This window comes from Protopterus annectens, chromosome 10.part0 (assembly GCF_019279795.1).
Source record: "Protopterus annectens isolate FY-2018-M chromosome 10.part0, PAN1.0, whole genome shotgun sequence".
Lineage (NCBI taxonomy): Eukaryota > Metazoa > Chordata > Ceratodontiformes > Protopteridae > Protopterus > Protopterus annectens.
Window position 1 is genome coordinate 818,553,839 of NC_056744.1, and position 18,830 is coordinate 818,572,668.

Below are 18,830 nucleotides of genomic sequence, written 5' to 3' on the forward strand. Positions count from 1 at the left end.
CCCTATCCTTTTTGTCTTTTTTTCTGCCGTCCCTTTCCTCCTGGGCCAGCGAGGGGAGGTTGAATCCCGGCCAGGGGATCAGGAGCAGCAGGTGGGGCAGCTGCAGCTGCGTCTGGCGCCACCGAGGAGGATGAAGCAGAATCCGGGGGCAAAAGGCCCACCAGAATAAGCTTTGTCCTCCTATCTTTCAAAGCCCTGGGGTTGAAGGCTGCACAAATAGTGCAGCCCGAGGAGAGGTGATCAACCTCCAGGCACAGGACGCAGCGAGTGTGGCCATCTGCTGGGGACAGCTTATGGCCACACTCAGTACATTTAGAGAAAAAAGCTTTAGGGCCTTCAGCCATTATTTAAAAAAGAAAACTAGGCCCACAAGCACACACCTTCACACACGCACAGGGGGGAGGGGAATAAATCAAACTTAACCAAAAAGTTTAAGAAACTACGCACAAAAGGCTAAGAAGATAAGAGGGAGTTCACACACACAAAGTTAGAGAAAGTTTGACAGAAAATTAAATTTTAAATGCTAAACTCACAGTACTACGCTCGGAGCTCGTTCTGAGAAGCTTATAGAAGCCGCGGCAAACGAGATATGGGGGTTAGAGGGAGATGGCAGGGCATTATGGGTAGGGGGAGGAGCTTGGAGCTCGGATCTTTTAGCTTGGAAAGCTGCCGGCTCGGATCTGACACCCACAGGTTGCTGAGCAAATGAAGTTAACTACTTCAGATCAACTTAGCCTGAGCCAGACGCCAGCAATCCCGAAGCTTCAAGTGGCAAACGAGATCTGGACAACTCTCACCAGGCATTTTGGGATAGGGTTTAGCCTCGAGCCAGTGGAAGTGCTTGAGCTTTAGAATGCGGCCGAATCAAAGCCGAGGATCAGCTCCAAACCCAACCAGTATGAATGAAGGTGAGATAGGGACAACATAACATCTAGTGTTTTCAACAGTTATAAAAACTATTAAAAAATATAATCATTAGTCAATCAATCTCAGACCAAAGACAGAAAAGCCTGGGGTCACTTTAATGCTTACAATGTCAGTAAAGGAAATGAGGAAGGTCCAAGTAACACATACTATTATGGCAGGATACAAGGAGTTACAGCATGGGAAAATTTCATCTGTTGAGCTGAAGAGCCTGCAGCTAAGTCCTGGAGGTTAAAGAGGATGGACTGGGTCATCTTAAATAGTAACCTGATAGTTGCACAACAGGTAAGGAGGAAACTTTCTTTTACAGCACAAAGCAGCTTTGCACACTGATCTGGCTGCACTTATTTAAAAAAAAAAAAAAAAAAAAAAATCACAGAAACAAAATACCACATGGAACATATGGGCATCCATGATATCTCATAATACCAAATACTTGATAAAAATATCCCCAAACAAGAAACTTACAAACAAAAACAAATCAACCCATTCTAATGAAAAAAAAAAACACCAGATCACAGAAATCACACATTTGATAAAAATGCTCCATTGTACCAACAAACACTAAGCAAGAAAAACAAATTCTATCACAAAAAGTCATCTTGTCTAATGCAGATGAATAAAATATAACATGAAACAAAAAAAAAACTGTGTGTAAGTGTGGAGTAACTATGCAGGGATACCTGAAGAAAGATTTCAGAACACTTCACATAGAATTCTGTAAAATCCAAGATATGTAAAATAAAATCCAAGATGGCAGACAACGGCATAAAATTCCAAACCACGCTAGTGCAACAGCAGTACACTTTCACCTTAGCAGGCTTCCTCAGGCATCATTACATGCCTGAGGAAGCCAGCTAAGATGAAAGTGCAATGCTATTGCACTAATGTGGCTTGGAATTTTATTTGTATTTTACAGAATTCCATGTGAAGTGTTTGTCAACTTTGGAACTCATTAAATGTACTTTTAAGCTGTTTATGGTGCAGGACACTGGTTGTTTTTTCAATTTTATCTCATCCTAGATATTGCTAATAGTACAAAAAGAATTTCACTAACAGTGAGAACCCACTTTTATACTAATACATGCCAAATGATGTCAGAATGAAGGGCAGCTGAAGAGAGGACTGTTATTCTGGATCCATAACTAAAGATCAGGATATTAATGATCAACACTCAGAAGTGAGAACACAAAGGATCAAACTGACAGTGAAACATCGACTATCAAAACTCATTGTTTCACAGTTAAATGTACTTCTGCACCCATCAACATAACAGGCTGCACCCACACATTACCTGCTAGAAAAATGCTGCATCTCAGAGAAAAGTGTATTTACTGAAATAATGCAATATTAATCTTTAAACAAAAAAGAAAAAAAAAATCACATTTTTGATCACTTGAGTGTCATTCAAAATAAAGTCAAATTTTAGCCAAAAACTTTTTCTTTTTATTTACACTTTGTTGACTGGATAATTCCTACTATGTCACTGGCATCTTTTCAGGGGGGGACCTAAGGTGGTATTCACAATAACTTGAGGAAATCCCGCAGGGCACCGGGGATCTTCCCCTTTTCTTTTTGATAATGTGTCATGGAATTTTTCACATACACCTGAGCTACCACCAACTCAGGTAGATGGGCCTTGGTTTAATGCATCATTCAAAGGATGGCACAGTCAGTCGTGCAGCACCCCCTTATGCTGCACTACAGTGTAAATACTGGAAAAGTAATCCATCTATCTGGTGGAGAATCAAACCCACATCTTTCTGCACCAAAACTGAGTGTGCTATGTGTTGACCTACATATTCTGCATGAAGTGTTGGTTAAAATAAGTACTATTCAAATAAAGACATTTTATAAGAAAATCAGTAAGTTCTAGGAAACAAAAGTTATGAAATTACTATAATGATAAATATGTGTTGTCTTCTTTTTGTCTGGCTTGATGTGTGGGTTGTTGGATCCGTCTGGATGTGACTTCTGCACCCTACATCAAAAGCTTTGGATCTGAAACTCTGACTCGTCCACTACCCACAATGTCCCTCACCTGCCCGAACTATCTCAGACTGAGTTTGCTGATTGACCATACATATTTATATAGATATATATATATATATATATATATATATATATATATATATACTCAAATACATATACGTGTGTGCGTGTGTGTATATCTATATCTATATACACGCACACACACACATGCATATATTACACATACGTACACGTATATATACATACATGTATGTGTGTGTGTGTGTGTGTGTGTGTGTGTGTGTGTGTGTGTGTGTGTGTGTGTGTGAAGATTAAACACCCCTGTTAAAATGCCAGGTTTTTGTGATATAAAAAAATGAGACCACAATAAATAATTTCAAAACTTTTCCCACCTTTAATGTGACCTATAACCTGTACAATTCAATTGAAAAACAAACAAACAAATCTGTTTGGGGAAAAAAATATAAAAATGAAAAACGTACAATATGCTGGTTGCATAAGTGTACACATCCTCAAACTAATACTTTGTTGTGTGTGTACACCCTTAAACTAATACATTGTTAAAGCACCTTTGGATCTAATTACAGCATTCAGTCTTCTTGGCTAGGTGTCTATCACCATGGCACATCTTGACTTGCCAATATTTGCCCACTCTTCCTTGCAAAAGTGCTCCAAATCTGTCAGATTGTGAGGGCATCTATTGTGCACAGCCCTCTTCAGGTCACCCCACAGATTTTCTATTGGATTTATGTCTGGGCTCTGGCTGGGCCATTCTAAAACTTTAATTTTCTTCTGGTGAAGCCATTCTTTTGTTGATTTGGATGTATGCTTGGGGTCATTGTCGTGTTGAAAGGTAAAATTCCTCTTCATCTTCAGATTTCTAGTAGATGCCTGAAGGTTTTGGGCCAAAAGTGACTGGTATTTGGAACTGTTCATAATTCCCTCCACCTTGACTAAAGCCCCAGTTCCAGCTGAAGAAAAGCAACCCCAAAGCATGATACTGGCACCACCATGCTTCACCGTGGGAATAGTATTCTTTTGGTGATGCAAAGTGTTGTTTTTGCCCAAACGTACCTTTTGGAATTGTGGACAAAAAGTTCAACCATGGTCTCATTGGACCATAACACATATTCCCACATGCTTTTGGGAGACTTGTATTGTTTTGTAAATTTTTGCCTGGCCTGGATGTTTTTCTGTGTAAGAAAAGGCTTCCGTCTTGCAACTCTACCCCATAGTCCAGACATATGGTGAATAAGGGAGATTGTTGTCACATGTAGTACACAACCAGTACTTGCTAGAAATTCCTGTAGCTCCTACAGTGTTGCAGTAGGTCTCTTGGCAGCCTCCCTGACTAGTTTTCCTCTCGTCTTTTCATCAGTTTTGGAGGGATGTCCAGTTCTTTTCAACGTCACTGTTGTCCCATATTTTCTCCACTTTTTGATGACTGTCTTCACTGTGTTTCACGGTATATCCAATGCTGTGGAAATTTTTTTTGTACCCTTCTCCTGACTGATACCTTTCAACAATGAGATCCCTCTGATGCTTTGTAAGCTCTCTGTGAACCATGGCTTTTGCTGTAGCAGGCAACAGAGTAAATGTCAGGAAAACCCTACTAGGGCAGCTGAACTTTATTTAGGGTTAATCAGAGTCTCTTTAATTGATGGCAGGTGTATACCCTAGAAGACTGAATGCTATAATTAAACCAGTGTTTCTGTAAAATATTAGTTTAAGGGTGTGCACACACAACAAAGTATTAGTTGAAGGGTCTGCACGCTTATGCAACCAGTGCATTGTACAGTTTTTATTTTTTAATTTTTCCCTAACAGATTTGTTTGTTTTTCAATTGAATTACACAGGTTATAGGGCACATTAATGGTGGGAAAAGTTTTCACAAAACCTGGCATTTTAACAGGGGTGTGTAAACTTTTTATATCCACTGTGTGTGTGTGTATATATATATATATATATATATATATATATATATATACATATATATATATATATATATATATATATATATATATATATATATATATATATATAAAGGATCGTAGGATCATAGGATGTTACTAGGCTAATGTCCCCAGGGGCCGTACAAGCCTAGCCAAGTTTGACTCCTGTACCCAAGAGTATCTGTAATGAGCAGATACTTAGATCACCACCAATTACCTGGATCTAGGAGGGACACTGGTGGAGCCCCTGGGGTAAATTTCCTGTTTTCCATCCAATCACCCAAGATGTGCTTAACAGGGTCAAAGAAGGGCTTTGCTTAACTTCAATTGGGAGTCTGTTCCAAAGATGAGGTATCCTCTGTGAAACAAACCTGTCCCTCCAGCAGTTCTGTTGATGTCACATACCAGGTTAAGCTTCTTTAAGCAAGTGGCTCGTATGCTATTAGACTTGTGTATGTGCAGCATTTCCATTAAAGGAGGGTCAGAAAATGCCTTATATACCAGGCACAGATTCTCTCTGAGTAGTCTGTATTACACCGGGTAAAGAGACAGTGATTTTATTCTCTCCACATAAAACAGATGCTGCAGGCCCTGAATTTTCCTTGTGAGGAACCTTTTGGTCTGTGCAAATGTTGCAGGTGGTTGGAGAGGTACATACCAAAGGGGGCATTGTACTCTATTATTGGCCTGATATGGGAAGCATACAGGGAGGTTATAACTTCTTTTTTTCTGGAGACAATGTCCTTGTTAAAATGCCCTTCTCACTACTGTGGAAACATTGTGATCAAAGGTGAGATTGCTGTCAACCTGCTTCCCCAGATCTCTTACCACTGACTGGGTTCTTAGGGTATTACCACTGATGTGATAGTTTGCTGGGATACCACTCTTGCCGAAGGGGATGATAATGCATTTTTTTTAGTTAAGTTTGATGCTATGATTTTGGCACCAATCATTAGTCAGCAAGAGACCTTCTTGCAGGATGTTGACATCACTTTAGGACTCAATGACCACTCCCAGTTTGCAGTCATCAGCAAACGTTATCAGCCAAAGGCCTTTAGTTTTTGCCTGTATTTTGGAGAAGTAGATTCCGAACAGCAGGGGCACCAGAACCGAACCTTGTGGGACACCACTGGTAACAGGTCTACTAGAGGAGGGGAGTCCCCTATTTTGACTGTATGAGTTCCATCAGTCAGTCAGTTTGCAACCCACTGGGCAATATAAGGGCTGAAATCCAGCTGGGTGAGTTTATCAATGATGCCTGAGTGGGGAATAGTGTCGAAGACCATGGTTAAGTCTAGGTAGGCCGTATGTACAGATTTACCCTCACCCAGGGCTTTGGTGACTGTTTTGAAGAAATCCATCAAGTTTAACAGGCATGATTGCCCCTTGACAAAGTTGAACTGGGTGGTATCAAGCATTTGGAGGTTCCCAATATCCTTCTGGATGAGGTCCATGATGATGCGCTCCATGGCCTTACAGATAAGGCTGGTCAGGCTAATGGGTCTATAGTTCCTGGGATCCGTGGATGTGCCCAGTTTGTGTAAGGGGATGATAGAAGCTGTTTTCCATTCCTTTAAGACATAACCAGTGTTTAGGCTATGTTTGAGGGAGGAACCTAGTGGTGTTGCTAACTCCTGTTTTGACTTGTGAAGAATGCAGCCTGGGATGTTATCTGGTCCTATAGAGGCTGCATTTTTGGCCTTGGAAAGGGCATTTAAGACCTGCTCCTTAGAGATACTAGGTGAGGAACAAGTTGTAAGGATGCTTTGGGGGTATGTGTGATGGGGACACGGGAGTGAAGTTATCACTGAAACTGTCAGTCAACAGGTTTGCTATGTCCCCGGGTTCCATATATGTAATACCACTGACTACAAGTTTGGCGTAAATCTGGGTCTTTCCTTTAATGCTACGGATATAACTAAAGAACTCTTTGTGGTTGACTTTAGTTTGGGAAGCTACCCTGGATTTGCAGTTAGCTTTGGAGGATTTCACAAGAAATATTATTTGCTTGTTTTAGTTGAGGAGGGAGTGTTTCCAGTTTGGAAATGGTTCCTTCCTATTCTTAGACAGCACTTTTTTTCTCTTTCTGTACAGACTGTTAATAGCAGGTGTCCACCATGCAGGTTTGTTCTTCCTTGAGGATCTTGTCTTGTTCCTATTGGGTACGGCAGGCTCAACACAATTGTACAGATGTTTGTATAAAGTATTAGTGAAAAAACCTGCATAACTGTCCATACCATCAGTGGGGGAAGGGGCTATGAAGCTTTTTATGCTATCTCGTATGAGGTTGTAATTGGTCTTAAAGAAGTTTTTTTAGTCTGGTTGTAGTTAAGGGGGGGGTGTAATGGTTACTACAAATGAGACTAATTTCTGGTCAGATTTCACCAGGAAGGGCCACATGCTTGGAGCTGTGCAATGGTCCCCCATATTGGTAAGCATCAGATCCAGGATGTTTGAGCCCCTTGTGGGGGTGTCAACCAGCTGATTCACGGCACTGAGTTTACGAAGTTCAGGAACTTTTGGGGAAGTGAGTTGGTACTCAAATAGTTGACCCAGTCAATAGTCGGGTAATTGAAGTCACCCTAAACCAGGGTGTTCCGTTTAATCTAATCCAGTAGCTCCAAGTAGGCAGAGTGAGTGTACTTCTTCACGGACGGGGTCCTATAGCTAGCCATGACTTGGATAAGGGTCTTACCAACTATTAATTACACCTAAATTACTTCACAGGAATCATGCTGTTTAACCAATCTCGAGTTGCATTTATCTTTAAAGAATACTGATACACCCCCTCCTTTAATTTGCATGCATTCAGGTTGTTGTCTGAACGTATGGAAGGAAATGTAACCCGGTATGGCTGGGGTGCTCTCCACAGCTTTAAACCAGGTCTCTGAGACAGCAGAAGTGTCAGCATCTTCCAAGGTAAGGAGTGCTTCCAATGACTGAAATTTCCAGTTTAGACTCCTAGCGTTTAACAGTATAACCTTGAGATTTTTTTGACGGTATTTTTATGTTGGGAATTTTGTTCTTGTCATATTGCCTAAAAAAGGCACTATGGGGGTGGAAAGAGCCTTAGCCAGTAACCAAAACCCTAGTGGTAACAGATAAAGACCATCTTTGGAAAGCATCGAGGTCTGTCAACCATGTCATCCCAGGCTGACAGATACTGGATCCCCTTCAAATGACACCAGAAACTAAGCCAATTGTTGAAATCAATCATTTTTTTTTGTTTGTATTGTGGCATCATCCCAGGTGAGAGTAAAATGCTGCTTAAGGCTATGGACATACTTGCCTGAGACACATAATCAGAGAGCTCAGTCATATCTCTTTTCATATAGTCCAGGAAGACATGTATCAAGTCGTTCACACCAACATGGACTACGATGGAGTCATGAGAGGCTTGAGTGCATGTGTGATGTGGTGGATTCTAGCACCTGACAGAAAACTGACCATGATTTTCTCCTTATCCAGAGAGGAACATCTGTGAATCTCACAATGGAATCACCAATGACTAAGATGTTAGGTTTTGTGTTATGCCTTTAGGGCTTGCTTTGTGAGACACTGTTGTGTGAGGTTTTGTGTGTACAATGTTCTGCAGGTGATGTGTTGAGTGAGGCCTGCTTGTGTTTGGGAGGTCTCTGATGTTTGGGCAGGCTTCTGGTAAGGACCTCAGCATATGTAGGAATAGTTGTTATTTGTTTGGTATATACAGGTGGTGATGTAGGGTAGACAAACTGGGAATACACGTTTTTTTGGATATTCGCTGCTTAGTTACCCACCAGGGAATCTGAAAGTTCCTTTATCAAATCTCTTCTGAAGTGTGTCAACTGAGCCATGTAGTTTAATGAATGAAGACAGAAGGTGGCTTAAGCGTATGTCCATTTCCCCAACCTGTCAAATGCCCTAGACTACCTATTAGGGGGATGGAGAGAAGAACTCTCTTCAGACAGTTCCTTTTTAGTGGCTGCTGTGACCACTATGGCATATACAGGGGCACCCCTTAGCTCAGAATTTCCTTTCTTTAGAAGCAACAAAAATTCTACCTGGCTTCTTTGGAATGAGCTCTGCCACAGCAGGCTCCTACTGGGCCTTCTAAGTGATAAGGTTGACTAAGGCTTCAGGAGGAGGTACCACTCAGGATGTTGAAGGGCTGGACCCAAAGGCTTTGAGAAACACTGACTCCTCAGACGTTGGAGCTTCAGTGGACCTTGCCCCCCTTTGTTTCATCAATTCAAAGATGTCTCCGAAAGAGACATTTTCGGGGGGGGGGAATATGGAGAACCTTCTTCATCTTAGTTGCTGTCTTCAGTGACAGACTCAGGAGAGGAGTTAACATGCCTGCTTTTATAAGACCTCTTCTGGGAAATGTGCCTTGGGACTCCTAAAGGGGACATATTGGAACTGGATGTGAGACTCAAGTGAGGTGTAGTCTTGAAGCCCAAGGGATCCATCTGTCCTTGTCTACCAGAATGTGAGAAGATAGGCGCAGATATAAGACAAAGTCTGGATGGATCCAAACTCTGGGAGAATACCAGTCATCCTGGTCCAGCCAAAGCCCTCCACACAGCCTGGAAAGCCAAATCAGCTACTGGAACTGAAGAACCACCACCTAGATTAGTTGAGTCAGAAGCTCTCTCGATTCCAGTGGCTGAAGGCCCCTAGAGAGGACCTTGGAACTGAACTGTCTAATGCTGAAGTCCTGAGTGACACCGACTGCTAAGAAAATCTCTGGGTCAACATTACCACTGGAACTCTGACACAGAAGCTCTGGCTCAGGGACTGTGCTCAACCCAAATGCATCAAAGTCAAGTGAGTGAGGGAAGATGTCAAAGCTGAAATCTGCAGGAATACAGACTCCAAAGCTGGTACCTCAAGAAGACTGGATCTGATGTCCACCGGTTCTGGGAATGGAGATGGTATAGGAAGGTGAGAAGGTTGAGCAGTCAGGGTGGAAGAGACTGATCCCAGACCATTTCCTCGAGGATAGAGCTGGGAGGACTACTAGCTGAATCTGTGCGGTCATAAACATCCTCATCATTTTGTTGACATTGAATTTCCTAAGACTCCTAGTAGATTGACCAGATCTAGAGAATGAAGCTATCGATGTAAGCTTTGAAGGTATCTTTTGCAATATGGGAGAATGAAGCCTGGGCCTTATCAGGACCAGAGTAAAGGACATCTCTGGAGGAGTCTGCTTCTGAGCAACATTCAGATCTGATTGTCTCGATACTTTATGCACTGGACCCACAATAGCTATGGGGTCAGGAGACCTTTTCTTAGTTTTCTCCAGGCGATCTTCAATTTCCTTGTTTTTTGATTTCTCTAGCTTTATCCCTTTCTGTTTTTCTTTGGATCTCTCCTGTTTCCTATTCCTCTTCTTTTCGAAAGGGGAAAAGGTAGATGCCTTCAGATCCAAAGGCATTTTGAACCCTATCTGCAGGAGGGAGAAGGCCTTTCAAAATCAGTTTCTCTGTTCGCCCTCAGAGGGCTCTGCTGCCAAAAACAGCACAGATGGAGCATGAATCCTGTAAATGAGATGGTCCCAAGGAATAAACATACTGCGAGTGTTGGTCTTGGGGTGGAATTTTACGCCCATAGGGAAAGCACTTTTTAAAACCTGTTGACATCAGAGTAAAGTAATTTAACTATATAAAAACCTTACTTATTTAAGACGAAATTCACTTATAAACTAGTATCCCAATATTATCTATATAAACACACATTATTAGTAAAGGCTATGAAGGACACACCAATCTATGTAATTGCTCTGCTAAAGTCCTAACATTATCTAATGCTACAAACTCTCAACACTTTTTAAAAGGGGAGGAAGAAAAAGCATTCACTTATGAATAATGATGGAGCCCTCTGTCCACGTGCCTGGTTTACTCAGGAGGCATAAAAGATCTGAGACAGCACAGGTAGGAGAGAGAACTGTGGGTAGGGGAGGAATCAGAGCTCTTGGATCCAAAGTTCTGGTATAAGGGGCCGAGGTCGGACCTGGCTGGATCTGACATCCCACACATTGAATCAGACAAAAAAGACAACATTGGCTCTGACTGCTGCAGGTCATATTATTTTACAATAGAACAACAATCATCAGGTTAAGTCCGAGGAAACACTCATAAGAAGGCAAAAGATTAGTCTCCAAGCCTTTTCATTACAAAATAAGAGCACGCAGAATGCTCAACTACTACATAACCATTCCGAGACACCACTGAAGACCTAATGTCATTATACATAATTGACATAATAAAAGAAATACTTTCTCAGAAATATATTACAGAGTGCAATTCATCACCAAACACCTGTAAACAAGGTATACTTTAAAGAGAATGACTTCAAGTTAAAAGAAATACTTCTCCATTGTTTAAAGTATACCAATTACCTATTCAAGCCATGTTTTGCTCGAAACACACTAGAAGTGGAAATTACTTCCAAGTTCCAAAACAATTTAGAACAATGACTACACCAGGATCAAGTGCTATATAGTAGAAGGCACAGTGTTTAAAAGCTCACTCCTCAAAAGCATAGAGAGTGGTTCCTTACAGCCATGGTTTTGTTAATGGTCTGGGTTCAGAAGTTCTGTGTGATTTGCTAACTTAGAAACCAGTCGACAGACTTTCTTTTTCTGGGAAGGAATAGGAGGCTAGGGATTTTGGCATTTCCTGGCATCCTTTAGGTGGGCACAGGTTGTATATTATGCAGAAAGGTACCAGTAAATGTCTTCAGGCATGAATAAGTGGAAACATGCATATACTTCCCTAACATGACTCTATGTCATGCATGTAATTAGGGGAAACCACTCACTACAATGTACAACATAAAACTTCCAATCAGTACTATAATGCTAGTTCAGTTAGAACTAACCACCTAGCTTTCACCCAACTAAGATGAGACTGCTTTGGGGCTACGAACAATGAAACAGGTCCCAAGATTCCTATGGAAAGTGGGAGGGAGAGAAAGATACACCCTTCATTCCGGCATTCAAGTTTACCTAAATATTCTTATACATTTTGCATTACAAATGAGATAAACAGTACCCCCCTCCAAAAATGACATTGCACCTACAATATTGGTCTACAAATTCCCATCTTAAAACATTTTGAAAAAGAATTTATATTGTAATTGATTTAAGTTTGTTGACCAGGATACAAAAGTGATTTCCATTAGCCTAAATGATTAATGTTTAATTGTAATGAATGCGCAAAAGTTATGTTCCCTTTATAAATAACATTATAATGCAGTCTACTTCAAAGAGAAATCTGAATATCAGTTCTGCTATTAGTGTCGAATAAGCCTATCCATGGCTAGCCTGTGATCAAGATGTATACAAAATATGCAGAAAACAACTGAAATGCCAGTTACCGTCATAAATTAAAAAGTACTGGCAAATATTTTCAATTAAAAATAAAAAATACAGGCACACACCTTCAATACAGCATCTCGACAGGTCAGTCAAAGGCAAGTGGAATTGTTATTGTTGGGATCATTATCAGCATTAACATCATCAACAGAAATAGTCCACATATTACAGTCAGTAGAAGAAATAATGAATTAGAAATTGCATATTCCAGTTAACTCATGAGGTCAAATGAAATGAAATGAGGTCAAATGAAATGAAAAGTGGTCATATAGAAAAAAAAAAACACTGCTTGAAAGATTAGCCACCTTAGAAATAAAATCTACCAGCCGCGCAATACTACAACAGCAAATTTTGTGTTGTCACACTGCCACCTACTGTTCACGTAGGAATATACATTTTACAAAGTATTCACTTCACCTAGATCAACCAGGATGGCATGCTGTTGAGCTGTCAGCTGTTTTAACAAGTCTTTGTACGGAATGTCTGGTGGTTGCTGTTTATTTGGCAGACGATGCCTAAGGCGATACTGAGCAGCCAGAAACTGCCAAATTTCACCACGACGACTCTTTGGTACTCCTGAGAGAAGGAAAGAAAAAGACATTGACTTACAGAACAAACGTGTTTATACCTGCAATCAAGAACAAAGGCAAACATAAAAATAATATTCACACTCTGTAAAAACATCTGAATTTACACTGCTACATTACAAAATGGATATGTCACACAAGGGGGAATCAAATTGCTTTTTTTAATATGTAGAGAAGATTTTCATTTTAGTATGTTATTTCTGAAGATTTTCTACCAAAGACTGCAAAGAAAAGGAGTTTTGCACAGTGGATCCCTCTAGACAACAAAACAATAGATAGCTAGACAGACAGACTGATAAACAGGTTGTCAAAGAGAGAGCAGAACAGAATAGAATAGAACAGTAAAAGGCTCGCTAGTCTGATATCCTGCTAGCTGCCAGCATGATGGATTTGAAGTTTGGTTGAAGGTCTCTGCCTCCTGCTGTGTGAAACATCTGCTGTGAAAAGGTTAAGCCATCAGCTGAACATCAAGAAAGCAAAACAACATGCTTTTACTGTATCAGCAAATCTACAATAAGGCAATCTTCTCTGGGTCTCTGGCTGCGAATGACCTTTTTTCCTCTGCAATTTGATTTTTCTTCCTCAAAGATCCCACAACCAGTATCACGTATGTTGTCTGCCAACACATGCCACAACATCATGATGCTGTCCACTAGGAAAGCATGCCTATTTCCTGAACCTACCAGTCCACACCTAGCCATGAGCCAGAATACTTCCTGAAAAAAAAGATAACATATTTAACCCACAAGCTGCCATTCACAGTTGCCATGCAAGCGGACTGTGATTGCTCAATTCACCTCAAGGGCTCATAGGGGAGTACTGCAGCTTGCTTCTCTGTTTTCAGAGCAACATGAAAATACAATAGTTTCAGTGCAAAGCAACTTATTTATAGCAGGCTCCTATACTTCAAAGAGAAACTCTCTGACCCCTACCTTGTGTAATATTGTAAACAGCAGACATCTGTTTCTTGCAAGGTCTGTGCAGACCAGAAGAAAGCAGTGCAGCTCCCAGCTGTTTGGTGCCCTGGAGAATGACACCCTTGGGCTTCCCAACACAGAGACTTTCAACCTCATTAAAAACATCCTAAAAGCTGAGAACCAAAAAAGGAAAAAAAACTGCGACAAAGAGATATTATGTAGATGCAATATGCCATCTTGCCACAGGTTAAAATCACTCACAGTCATGTCATTTAAGTACCCAGTAATCGCTGTTTTAATGTTTACTGATAAATGCCTTCAGGAACCAAAATCCGGCCCCAAAATCCGGACAACACCAAGAAAGGAGGGGGGGTGTCCATATTCATAAAGGACACCCACACCTCAAGGTTGAAGGTTGGTGGCACCATGATGCATCGGAGACCATCCAGGTGCAGTAACCAATTAACCATACTGCTCTGCAATTTGCCCACAGCCAGGCAGGCCACTCACAAACCTCACAACTCTCACATTGCCTGCCTTCCTGGAAACATTAAAGGAAAAACACCACTCCAATACTACTAGACTTAACTGCTCCTAATATAGACTAATGGAACACTACTCAACAACACCTAACCACCTTAAAGATTCCTGGATAAAACCAACCAACTCAAATGCCACATAACAACATCCCACCCACAAAAGAAGAGGAGAAATCATACTTGATCTCATCATCACGAAAATGGGATCAAAAATCCAACACTACCCGTCATGATCAGATCAGAGATCATCCATTCGGTAACCAACTTCGCTCCCCCCTCCCCAATATGCCTAAACACCTGAAAAACAAACTTCACAAAAGTTCATTTCAAAAAAAAAACTGGTGGTCTCACTCTTTAAAAGCCTGTGGTAGTGGTAACAGTGGTAAAAACGGCTGTAAACATTAGTCAAACCGCAACCGCCAGCTACATTTACTGCTGGCAGGTCCCAAACAAAACAGGACTGCTCTGATCCTCCAAGACAAAACCAACCTGCTGGCGCCCAGTTCCAAGCAAGCCAACAATCTAAACAACAAAGGATAAAAAAAAGCTACAAAAATCCTTGAAAGGTAAGACACCTTTGATCATTATAAGTAAAAACTAAGAGCTCTAATGAGAAAAATCATCCAAAAAACTAAGAGCAATCGCAAAATGCTCTCAAGAAGAATTTTAAGAAGAAAAATTATTCAATTAGAATGATGTTAGAAACCTAGGAGCTTGGGAGAAGAAAAACTCATGAGTTCAAAATTAATTATGCCTGAATGACAGGAAAAACAACTGACACTCATAGCACAAACTTCACATTACCAAAATTCTCCCCTCCCCAAAAGAGACAGAAACTTCTGAAACCCCTCCCATCCCCAAATCCAGATTGAGAAGGTCAAACATCTCCAAGCACTAGGTGCCAAACTGGGCATGACAGTGTCTCCACCAGGTCCATATGACCTGCCATGTGTGCGCTGTGTGAATCTGTTTAATCTGTTTAATCCTCAACACAGTTACCTTACCTCCTCTAAGGAGCAGCCACCTCCCACTGTTCATGTGGTTTCTCAGGAGGGGGGAGCCTCTTATATACAAGGATTGAGGCCACAGATCCAGCTGACAAGCCAATAGCCATGGAAGCCTTCTTAATTATCTGCATTTTTCATAACAAGCTTGGACAGACATAAATAAAATGATAGGGAAGACGGTTTGCAGAAAATGGAACTCACCTGCCTCTTAAACTTGGTTGACCCTCTTCGAGTGGCCAACTTGGATTGAGATTGAAAGTCATAAAGGCCACAGGGTGCCATGAGCAAAGGGCAAAGGCCTGGCACCTACCTCAGGCCAGGCATCGCCGAACTGTCAGCAAAAAAGCATCAGCTTGACATCAAACCCCTACATCACAAGATGGGGGATCAAATGAACTAACAGCAGAACCCACACAAAGAGCATCACAAGGGGGGTTGGCCTGTCTGCAAGAGCCTGGTGTCACAAGTGGTGTCATAGTGGGCTCAGTCCCAGTCCACTCTCACACCTTGTTCCACTTTTCAAGTACAGGGGCAGGCGGGTTTGCAGATGTTAGTTTGGCTGATGACTGCAAACCAAATAAGTGGAAACACATTCGAGAAATCAGAAGGCCTCCAGAAAACCGGATAACTGGCAATCCGCTGGCACAACTGAAGTTATCAGAGCCTAGTCAAAATAGTCATAAAACAAGGGGAAAAGGTTGAGAAATACAGCTACCAGTAACTAGGCAAAAAAAGTCAGTCACAAAGAACAGAAGGAACATCGACATCCCCAGGTCGATAGACACTGCTATGTTGCTAAAGACCTTAGGAAAAGTCAGCAGAATCACCCACCTGATCACTATGGATCTTCACATCTAGCATCATCCAAAGTTTCTGATCTAAATCTCAAAGTTAGACCTATGATTGATCACAATGCTGACCTGAAAGTGATCACTCAGAATCAGTCTGACCGTACTTGCTACCAAGCTTTCCAGGCATAGGAATAGAAGTAAAAAGCCCGGTCAGAATGTATCTGACCAGACAAAAGCTGCAGCTTGAAAGGCCCCTCTATTCAGTCTCATACCACATACCACTAGGGTGAATCGACCTGAGGTGCCCGACTCATAGAAGTTCAGCTCAAGATTAGATGACTTACCATATGTTTCACTAGAGAGGCACTCCCACAACAGAGAAGGACAAGTGACCAACTTATATGAGAACAGAACATAACCCAGGACATTTCACGAGAGACCCTACTCCCTATGACTTAAAACATCTATAGAATGGGGATATCGTCAAACAAGGGGAGGGACAGATTCATCACCAATGAATGGCAATGGATGGTGGAGAAATACCGTATACCCCAGGTTTTACTTCTGCTTGCACTGCTTGATCAAAAGACATCAGAGGGAATGAGCAAATAGACCTATTCAACTATGAACTGATCAGCATCTCTTCTAAAGTAACAATTATACTCCAAAGTAGCATGTGCCTGGCACAGCTCTCTCCTTTACCCCACCTTTCCTATGCCTTTGGCACAGTTATTTTTTGTTCTCTCCCTCCCTTTCTTTATATCTTCCAGTCTCAACCCCAGTGACCCCATCGCCTCGCCAGGTCTACCAGCTCCTCCTTTCATCCTCTTGACTACCACTGATTCAGGGCTGAGGCCAGCGTGGAACCTGACAGCATCTTGGGAGGGTCTTGCCAGCAACTGGTTCTGTGAGGAGAAGGAATTTTTGTTTTATGATCTACGCTTATCCCAACACACTTCCCCTACCCTCATCCCAGAAACAATCGGAGGGTTTCTCCCTTCTTTAAGGACCATGCCTCCTCTCAGCGAGTACTGAGATGAACTTCCCTTCTCCAGGGGCATGCCCATCCATCCCTGCCAATGCCTCAGGCAACCAATCTGTTAACAGAACCCAGGTTGCCTGGCTATATTTAAGGCTTTAAGACGCTATGCCATGGTGCCAGCTTCCTTTGACATACTTAACCATTGACAACTATTTTAGTAAATGGACTTGTCTGAGCAGTGTGGAGTGCACTGAAGCAGAACAGGTTTGCAGTACTCCACTTCTGCCTGCTCAGATCAATGGTCCACGTAAGGAGAGTTGTGTAGTGAGTGTGTGAAGTTTGTCTGCCTATCACAGGATACAACTGGGAATGTGTGAGCATTTGTGTAAATGAAAATGATTGGAAGCCTTGCTGTTGATGTTTGCATGTCTATGGATATGGTAAAGGGGTGTGCAAGTATCTGCAGCTAGACTTTCCAGCACAAAAAAGTTAGACAGCTTATAAGCTGTCAGTAAATGATCACAATCATGAATGCTTAAACACAGCTTGTAAACTGTCAAACGTGTTTTTTCTTTTTCTCTTTTTAAGTTACTACTATTAAAACAAAAATTTAAGGACAGTTTATAAGCTTCTATAAGCAAATGGGACTGCATTCACTTCCAGGCTGCTAAACCTCCAACTTGAGGTTTGTTTTTAAAGGGTCAGCATACTGTGTGCATGTGTATACATATGAATGTACAAGCCTTCCCTATGTGCTTGGTAGAGTGCAGACCTGAACAGTTGTTTACACTGTAAATTACTACTTAATATGATTGGACACCACACATAGTAAGCATGATTCTGAATTACATTGTTATGGAGCATTGTAACTCAGTTTACGAGTATAGTGAGTTGTGCAACTGCACAGTTCTCTAAGAATTCCAGCCATAAACTATTATGGTATCAGCACTGACCCCCTTTTTCCCATTTTGCACATGGGGTCAGGGTGCCACATTAACAGTAGCCATCACTTAGAGCTAATGTTCACATCATGAGGTGGCTAGTCCTGCAAGGATATAAGGGGATCAATAGCAACAACTACACAGAGAGGTAATCAGAAATGGGGATGTTGCAAAAATAGTTTTGACTCATCAAGGAGAGTTCTCTCATAAATCAATAGATATAGCATGAAAGTGTCTATTATATCTAATACTTGGAAGCATGTATCTAAACTTCTTAGCACAACATTTCTGGACAAATCCAAAAATAATGTGTGTGGGAGGAGCCAAAGTCATGGAAAGATTCTAAATACTATTATAAACTTAGAACACTGGTAAAATAACAGGTTTTGCATTAGCATGCGTTTTATGAAGAACATGAAATATGAAACTTAAACGTGTCACTATTTAGTGATTTCAAATCTCAATAATTTGCCAGAAAACACCAATTTTATGAGGAACAGAAGAAAAACATAAGGCAAAAGTCAAGACATTCGGCAAAATCCTGGGCAGTTAAGAATATGTTTGTGACACTTCTCAGTGGGCCTGTGACTGGGAAAAAAAACCTAAATAAGAATGCCCTCCCCCAAACCACATACCCAGGTAGCAGGAGGAGGAAGAGGAAAGCCAAAAGGCAAAAGCTCCGAAGGCTGAATCCTGAACTGCTGTACTTGGAACTGGAGTCATTGTTCAAGCAATGCTTGGTGAAGTTCCATAACAATAAACAATTGATGGAACATGTGACAGTGGCACAGATGTATGCAACAAAGATATTTTTGAAGCAAGCACAAAAAAGCAACCT

General features: G+C 41.3%; 1 protein-coding gene across 5 annotated transcripts in view; it reads right to left on the reverse strand.

Moving 5' to 3' along the window:
* Window positions 1–18,830, reverse strand: part of TBC1D4 (TBC1 domain family member 4) — a 2,350,609-nt gene that overhangs the window by 210,246 nt on the left and 2,121,533 nt on the right. For all 5 annotated transcript variants that reach the window (XM_044085628.1, XM_044085627.1, XM_044085626.1 and 2 more), the window contains one exon: window positions 12,646–12,804. In XM_044085628.1, the coding sequence (XP_043941563.1) occupies window positions 12,646–12,804 (159 nt within the window). The remainder of the gene's footprint in view (window positions 1–12,645; window positions 12,805–18,830) is intronic.